Source organism: Papio anubis, chromosome 7 (assembly GCF_008728515.1).
Source record: "Papio anubis isolate 15944 chromosome 7, Panubis1.0, whole genome shotgun sequence".
NCBI lineage: Eukaryota > Metazoa > Chordata > Mammalia > Primates > Cercopithecidae > Papio > Papio anubis.
The window spans coordinates 98,585,818-98,594,676 of NC_044982.1; the positions used below are offsets into that span (position 1 = coordinate 98,585,818).

Here is an 8,859-nt window from a genome sequence, read left to right on the forward strand (position 1 = left end):
AAAATAATAATAATAATAATAATAAAAATAAGCTGGGCATGGTGGCAGGCGCCAGTAGTCCCAGCTACTTGGGAGGCTGAGGCAGGAGAATGGCTTGAACCGGGAGGCGGAGCTTGCAGTGAACCAAGATCGTGCCACTGCACTCCAGCCTGTGTCACAGAGGGAGACTCCATCTCACAAAAGAAAGAAAGAAAGAAAGATATTGAGATGAGATGAGTATTAAACTAAATCTACCATTATCTGTCCACCAATTCACCAGCACAGACACCCTTCGTAGCTGCACTCTGGTTCAATGTTTCTGCAATCTGATTTGGAGTATATTCATTCTACTTCTGTTCTTATTTGATTAACTTAATCATATTAAATTTAATTTTTTTTTTTTAGAGACAGGGTCTCACTGTGTTGCCCAGGCTGGACCTGAACTTGTGGGCTCAAGCCATCCTCCTGCCTCAGTTTCCTGAGAAGTTGGGATAATTTTCTAATAAAAAAATGTGAATTATTTTAAAAGTGAAATTTATAGGCTTATAAGTGTAAAAATATTTCTCAAGTCCTTTTTTTTTTTTTTTTTTTTTTGAGACAGGGTCTCTTGCTCTGTTAGCCAGGCTGGAGTGCAGTGGAAAGATCAGGGCTCACTGCAGCCTCAGAGACTCTCACCTCAGCGCCCCCTCAGTAGCTGGGACTACAGGTACGTGGCACCATCCCTGGCTGGTTTTTTTTAAATTTTAGTAGAGACGAGGTCTTCCTATGTTGCTCAGGCTAGTCTTGAATTCCTGGGCTCAAGTGATCCCCCCGCCTCAGCCTCCCAAAGTGCTGGGATTACAGGCAATGAGCCACCACACATGGCCCTCAAGTCCTACTTTATATGAAGTTAATCCTGCTGTTTTATAATATTTTGAAATTTTAGATAGTAACTGTTCATTTTCTATCACAGAAAATGATGATTTGGCCATTTTATGCCCCCCCAAAAATATAATTTTCCCTGCCCTTATTCTTTCAATGTAGTTATGTGATTATTCTTGGTAAATCAATATTAAGTGGTTTCTAAATTATTATTGTTATCATTTTGAGACAGGGTCTCACTCTGTCACCCAGGCTGTAGTGCAGTGGCATGATCTTGGCTCACTGAAGTCTTGACCTTCTGGGCTCAAGCAATCCTCCCACCTCAGGCTCCTAAGTAGCTAGGACTACAGGCGTGCGCCACCCCACCTGGCTAAGTTTGTTCATTTTTTTGTAGTGATGAAGTCTTACTATGTTGCTCAGGCTGGTCTCGAAACCCTGGGCTCAAGGGATCCTCCCACCTCGGCCTTCCAAAGTGCTGGGATTACACTGTGCTTGGCAATATTAAGTGTTCACATAGTGTAGCATAGTTCTATTTTGGTACAAATTTCTTTTTGGAGTTAAAAATTGCCTCTGTTGTTGATTTGCTTAGATTTCTCTCAAGCCATTATACATCCTTTCCCAAACTCCGACAGAGCTGTGAAACATATGACTGAATCTATGAATGATTGGTTTTGGGGGAAGCTTCTTTTTTGGAGCACTGTGCCTTCTGGCTGCGTCCTGGGCTGTTCCCCAGCCTACAGCACCGCTGTGGTGCAGCGCCCCTCACCATCACCCCAAGCTTCCCTCTGCCTCCTGTGTTCTCACCTCTGCTTCCCGAATCCCAGGTAGTCGTCTTGACATGTGTACACCTTCATTTTGGTGGAGTACCTTCTCCAGTAGTTTCCTGGAGAGAAAAAGGGTACGTGAAACATAAAATATCTGAGATTATGTGTGAAGATGGTTTTATTTTAGCTTCCTATTTGATTATTAGCTTGGCTAAGAGTAGGGCTTCTCTGGAAATGCTTTTCATTTAGATCTTTGAATGCATTGGTTCACTGTTTTCTCACTTTCAGTGTTGTTACCGAGAAGGCCACTCATATTCGGTTTCCTTTTCCTTTGTAGGTGACCTGTTTGTTGTTGCTGCTGCTATTGTTGTTGTTGTTTTGTTTTTGAGATGGAGTCTTGCTCTGTCACCCAGGCTGGAGCGCAGTGGCGCAATCTCAGCTCACTGCAACCTCTGCCTCCGGGGATCAAGAGGTTCTCCTGCCTCAGCCTCCTGAGTACCTGGGATTACAAGCACGCACCACCATGCCTGGCTAACTTTTTTTGTATTTTTAGTAGAGACAGGGTTTTACCATGTTGCCCTGGCTGGTCTCGAGCTCCTGCACTCAAGCATTTCACCTCTTCGGGCTCTGAAAGTGCTGGGATTACCCGGCCTCTTTCTGGAAATTTTGTTAGTTAATGGGCCTCCTAGATTGCTCTTCTAATTTTCTTATCTTTTGTCTCCTATTTTCTCTTTCTTTGTCTTTTGTTATTTTCCTATTTCCTGATACATTTTCTCAGCTTTATTTTCCAATCCTTCTGTTGAACTTTTGTTTGTACCATTATCTTTTTTCTTTTTTTTTTTTTTTTTTTGAGATGGAGTTTCACTCTTGTTGCCCAGGCTGTAGTGCAATGGTGCCATCTCAGCTCACTGCACCCTCTGCCTCCCAGGTTCAAGCAATTCTCCTGCCTCAGCCTCCAGAGTAGCTGGGATTACAGGTGCCTGTTACCACACCCAGCTAATTTTTTTGTATTTTTAGTAGAGACAGAGTTTCACCATGCTGGCCAGGCTGATCTCAAACTCATGACCTCGAGTGATACTCCCACCTCGGCCTCCCAAAGTGCTGGGATTACAGGAGCAAGCCACCTTGCCCAGCCTCTACCATTATCTTTTAATGGAAAAGATTAAGGCTGAGCAACATAGCAAGACTTCGTCTCTACAGAAAAAAAAAAAAAAGTTAGTCTGGCATGGTGATATGTGCCTGTGGTCACAGCTACTTAGGAGTCTGAGGTGGGAGGATCCCTTGAGTCTGGGAGGTTGAAGCTGCAGTGAGCCATAATTCTGTCACTGCACCCTAGCCTGGGTGACAAAGCAAGACCCTGTCTCAAAAAAAAAAAAACAAACCAAAAAAAGGATTAATAAGAACCCTCTGTGGTTCCCTGAAATTTCTTTTTTGAATAGCATTCTGTACTCATTTCATAGATGTGATATTAATTTTAGGTTACTTCTGTTTTTACATTTTGTTCTACTTTTTACATTGTCAGCTTCTGTTTTGTCTGAATTCATTTTTGTTTGTTTGTTCATTTTGATCTTCCTCTGCAGGCTTTCCTCAAACCTTTGGTGATCTTTGACTCTCCACTAGTCAGAGACACTAAATATATATAGATTCCTTGTTTCTGGAAATAAAAGATTTTAAAATATATATGTGTATCTGGCGAGGTGCAGTGGCTCATGCCTGTAATCCCAGCACTTTGGGAGGCCAAGGTGGGTGGATCACTTGAGGTTAGGAGTTTAAGACCAGCCTGGCCAACGTGACGAAACCCTATCTCTATCAAAAATACAAAAATTAGCTGGGCCTGGTGGCGCGCGGCTGTAGTCCCAGCTACTCGGGAAGCTGAGGCAGGATAATCACTTGAATCCTGGATGAGGAGGTTGCAGTGAGTCATGATTGTTCCACTGCACTCCAGCCTGGGTGACAGAGCGGGACTCCATCTCAAATATGTGTGTGTGTTTGTGTGTGTGTGTGTGTGTGTGTCTGTGTCTGTTTTGTAGCAAAGATCACTGATTGTCTCCCAATATTCATTCTCCCCTTTTTTTTTTTTTTTTTTTTTTGATGGTGGTTTTTTTTTTTTTCCCCCCGCTGGAGTGCAGTGGCACGATCTTGGCTCACTGCAACCTCTGCCTCCTCAATGCGAGCGATTCTTCTTCCTCAGCCTCCCTGGTAGCTGGGATTACAGGCGTGTACCACCACATCCAGCTAATTTTTGGTATTTTTAGTAAAGATGGGGTTTCACCATGTTGGCCAGGCTGGTCTCGAACTCCTGACCTCAGGTGATGCACTGGCTTCAGCCTCCCAAAGTGCTGGGATTACAGGTGTGAGCCAGCGCACCCCGTCCCTTCCTCCTTTTTTTTTTTTTTTTTTTTTCTGAGACGGAGTCTTGCTCTGTCGCCCAGGCTGGAGTGCAGTGGCGCAATCTCGGCTCACTGCAAGCTCCACCTCCCGGGTTCACGCCATTCTCCTGCCTCAGTCTCTCCGAGTAGCTGGACTACAGGCGCGCACGACCACGCCAGGCTCATTTTTTGTATTTTTTTAGTAGAGACGGGGTTTCACTGTGTTAGCCAGGATGGTCTCCATCTCCTGACCTCGTGATCCACCCGCCCAGCCTCCCAAAGTCCTGGGATAACAGGCGTGAGCTACCGCGCCCGGTCCCCTTCTTCCTTTTTTAAAAGAAATCCTGAGCTTTAGCTGAGCACATCTAGGCCCAGCTAAAGCCAGCTGAAGACTACATTTCCCATCCTCCCTTGCAAATAGCTACGGTCGTGCGACTATGTTCTGCCCAATGGGGTCTGAGCAGAAGTAATATGGACAACTCTGGGATTCTGTCCTCATACGAAAGAAAAATGGTCTTCTTTTTTCTCTTCTGTCTTCTCACTGACTGCCATGTGGATATTGTGACAGGATTGGGAGCAGCAGCTGGGCACAGTGGCTCATGCCTGTAATCCCAGTACTTTGGGAGTCTGAGGCAGGAGGATCACTTGAGCCCAGGAGTTCGGGACAAGCCTGGGCAACAAAGAGAGACCCCATCTCTACAAAATAAAAATTAGCCAGGGGTGGTGGCACACACCTGTAGTCCCAGCTACGCAGGAGGCTGGTTTTGGTGAAGACAGTTTTATTTTACCCTCCTATTTGATTGTTAGTTTGGCTAAGAAGAGAATGTCCCTGGAAATGCTTTTCATTTAGATCTTTGAATGCATTGCTTTGCTGTTTGTGCAAAGACGATGGTTTGAGCCTAGGAGTTTGAGGCTGCAGTGAGCTATGATTGTGCCACTGTATTCTAGCCTGGGTGACAGAGCAAGACCCCATCTCTAAAGACTGAGAGACAGAGCAGCCATCTTAGACCATGAAATGAAAACTATGTGTTGAGAATGCCAGCACAATGGTAGCAAAGGAGTCTGGGTCCCCAGCACTGGGGAACGACATTATTAGCTCTGGGCTGCCTCTGGACTGTTACATGACTGAGAGATAAACATCAATTTTGTTTAAAGCCCAGTTATTTTAGCCTTTGTTATAGGAACTTAACTAGGACCTATTATACTTAAATAGAAAAATTGTTATAAACATATCAAGATGTGGCTAACAATAGTTGCCTTTGGGAATGCAGGGACTCCCGGGCAACTTTTATCTTCCATTTTATACATTTCTAAATTATTTGCTTTTTTGTTTGTTTGTTTTTTTGTTTTTGAGGTGGAGTCTCGCTCCATTACAACCAGGATGGAGTACAGTGGTGTGATCTTGGCTTACCACAACTTCCACCTCCCAGGTTCAAGCAATTCTCCTGCCTCAGCCTCTCGAGCAGCTGGAACCACTGGCGTGTGCCACCATGCCCGACTAATTTTTGTATTTTTAGTAGAGACGGGTTTTCACCATGTTGGCCAGGCTGGTCTTGAACTCCTGACCTCGTGATCCACCTGCCTCGGCCTCACAAAGTGCTGGGATTACAGGTGTGAGCCACCATGCCCGGCCCTATTTGCACCGTATGTCCCCAAAATATCGGTATCTCTAGGGTTTGATCTGGGTTTTCTTTTGTTTATATGTGGGTTTTTCTGTTTATTTTTCTCTCGAACAGGTCAATTTTCTTCTGCCTGAAGAATTGTCCATTCTTCTGTCCAGGTATGTAAGCCTAGCTGCTTGTGTTCCGTGCGCTAAATGGGAAGAGAGAAAAGAGAAGCTGCAGGTCTCAGTGTTTGATGTGTAGACTTTCTCTTAATTCCCCTGTTTTCAGTGGTACCTCCATCCCAGCTTTTGCCCTGTGCAGAATCTTTCTGGCTAAATTGCCCCAGAGTTCACATCTTGTGTACAGTTAGGGAGAGGAGAAGTAGTCATCTAGCTTTGAGCAGTTGGGGAGTGGATCTGGGCATTTAACTCTTCCTTGCACAGTTTCCATCAATCTTTGTGCTTTCAGCCCTGTCGCTCCCCTCTTTTGGTGCCTCTGGTCCTCCTGAAGTTCAGCTTGCTTCTTATTGGCTTTTCCTCTTCACTTTGGCTCTCAGGCACTTTGGTGTCAGCTTGCTATGTTCTGCTTTGTTGATTACCATTGATCCTTGTGTGGCGAGCCATGGGTAGGCCTGCCCCTGGAAAGCCCCTACCTGGACAGAAGTTAAAAGTCAAGGCAGGCCGGGTGCAGTGGCTCAAGCCTATAATCTCACCACTTTGGGAGGCTGAGGCAGGAGGATCACTTGAGGCCAGGAGTTTGAAACCAGCCTGGACCTAGCAAGACCCCATTTCTACAAAATAAAAAATAAAAATAATTAGCTGAGTGTGGTGGTGCATGTCTATAGTGCCAGCTACTTGGAGGCTGAGGATGGAGGATTATTGAGCCCAGGAGTTCAACGTTGCAGTGAACCGTGTTCAGGTTCACATTTAACCATTTTTTCTTCTTCACAGATTATTTTCCCATCTGAAAATTCTATTTAATTCCTTTTCAAATCGGCCTCCTTTTTATTTAGAATGCTTCTCTGTTCTTATTTTTAATTCTTTCTTTTATGACTTTAGTTATACTAATTTTTAAAATTTTCTCTCAGCATCTAGTTCTATTATCTCAGGATTTGGGAGCTCTAAACCTATGTGTTGTGTCTGCTGACTCTTGCTTCTGGTGGATTGTTTTCTAATGTTTTTAACTATGCTTCTATCTTTAAGGGGGCTTAATTTTTTTTTTCGTGTGAGGATCCTGGGTAGTAGGAATATGACTCAAGTATAGTTTTGTTTCTGTTTCATGAGTCACAGGATATCAATTACTAGACAAAGGAATTTTATTACATGGATCCTATAAATTCATACCTAAAAACCCGTTTTTTTAAAGGTGGAGTCTCTCTGTCACCCAGGCTGGAATGCAGTGGTGTGAATGTGGCTCACTGCAGCCTCAACCTCCTGGGATCAAGCAATCCTCCCGCCTCGGCCTCCCAAGTAGCTGGGAGCACAGACATATACCACCACTCCGAACTCATTTATTTTTATTTTTGTAGAGACAGAATCTTGCCATGCTGCCCAGGCTGGTCTTGAACTCCTGGGCTCAAGCAGTCCTCCCACCTCAGCTTCCCAAAGTGTTGAGATTACGGGTGTGAGCCACCAGACCCAGCAGGTTTTTGGTTTCTCAAGGGGTTTTTTATTTTTTTCCCTCCCACAGCCCAGCCAGAGACAGTCAAGCTCCCTTGTTAACTTTGCCAGTGGATAGATTTTACCTTTTCGGATCTGGAATTTTACTCTACTTACAAACTAATCCATTACCTGTTACTTTTTTTTTTTTTTTTTTTTTTGAGATAGCTGTGTCTCTTGCTGTATTGCCCAAGCTGGAGTGCAGTGGCTCAATGATGGCTCATTGCAGCCTCAACCTCCAAGGCACGATTGATCCTCCCACCTCAGCCTCCCAAGTAGCTGGGACTAGAGGCGCATACCACCATTCCCGGCTAATTTTTTTTTTTTTTTTTTGTGAGCCAAAGATTTATTTATTCATTTCTTGCATTTGAAGTACTCTTCGATAACATCCTTGGCCTGAGACTCCTTTCCATAGTCCTTAACTACTACACAACTGCAACCAACCACTTTACGGGGTTTCCCCTCTCTGTCAATTTTACAGAGGCCTACCCATTCTCCTAGTTTCTTGTTGTCATCAACCTTAATTAGGTTGATCTGATGTTCAGCACAAAGGGCCTCCACCAACTTGACATACATAGGCTCATCACAGTTGGATGCAAGCACACAAAGATGGGCTTGGCGCTTGTCTAAGGCTTTGGCAGCTTCGCGAATTCCACGTGCTAGGCCATCGTGGATGAGGGCGGTCTTCAGCACCTCTTGTAAAGCAGTATTAACGTCCATTACACCTCCAGCAGCAATGCCTTCCTCGGCCATGGCGGTGGGTTATGGATGAAGCGGAATCTTGAACGCACCCAAGCCTCCGCCTCCGCGCGACTCCGCGGCGGCAGGGAAAGAGCCCTGGCTAATTTTTGTATTTTTTGTAGAGACGGGGTTTCACATGTCACCCAGGCTGGTCTTGAACTCCTGGGCTCAAGCAATCAGCCCCCCTCAGCCTCCCAAAGTGCTGGGATTATAGGTGTGAGCCACCACACAGCCTACAGCCTGTTCCTATTTTCATGGATGATTGCAGGAGGCATGATATTCCTGGGTCAGAGACAAATACTTTATTACTCACTACAAAGTAGCATGAGGATCATTTTTGTGTCAGTTCCCCTTGCCCACTAAGTCCCACAGAAAAGATACAGATGGATGCCTACACATACAATGGGTTCTGTTCTGTTATGGGAGAGGAACAACCTACTTTTTGTCCCAGAAGAAGACATTACCTCATTACCCAGAGTTGCTCACTGCAAACACAACTCTGATAAATAGCCCAGTAAAGCATGATCAGAGCTTTGCATTTGTGGATAACTAGCAAGAATGCCCAGGAATTCTCAAGGCCTATAGAGGACTGCCTCCCCAAACACACATTTTCCTTGAGAGTATAATCTTTTGAGGGTCCCGGCTTGGGTTCTAGGTCTAACTCCCTGACTCATGCAAGTCCATCGTCTCCTTTTACCAAGTGGGTGTCAAAAACTGAACTGCAACTGTCACAGCAAAGAGGGGCCTAAGATGACATGATGACTAAATGTAATGTATCCTGAGTGGGATCCTAGAAGGGAAAAAGGTAAAAACTAGGGAAATCTGGGCAACGTATGGATTTTAGTCCATTTAAAATGAGCAAACAAGCAAAAACCCAAAGTTC

The 8,859-nt window shown here is 44.8% G+C and overlaps 1 protein-coding gene across 1 annotated transcript; it reads right to left on the bottom strand.

Annotated features, from left to right (window-relative positions):
* Positions 1-7,550: 7,550 nt before the first annotated feature.
* Positions 7,551-8,068, bottom strand: LOC101005268 (40S ribosomal protein S12). Its single transcript, XM_003901392.5, has one exon. It carries the CDS (start codon positions 7,986-7,988, stop codon positions 7,590-7,592), a length of 399 nt encoding a protein of 132 aa, XP_003901441.1. The 5' UTR covers positions 7,989-8,068; the 3' UTR covers positions 7,551-7,589.
* Between the last annotated feature and the right edge of the window lie 791 nt (positions 8,069-8,859).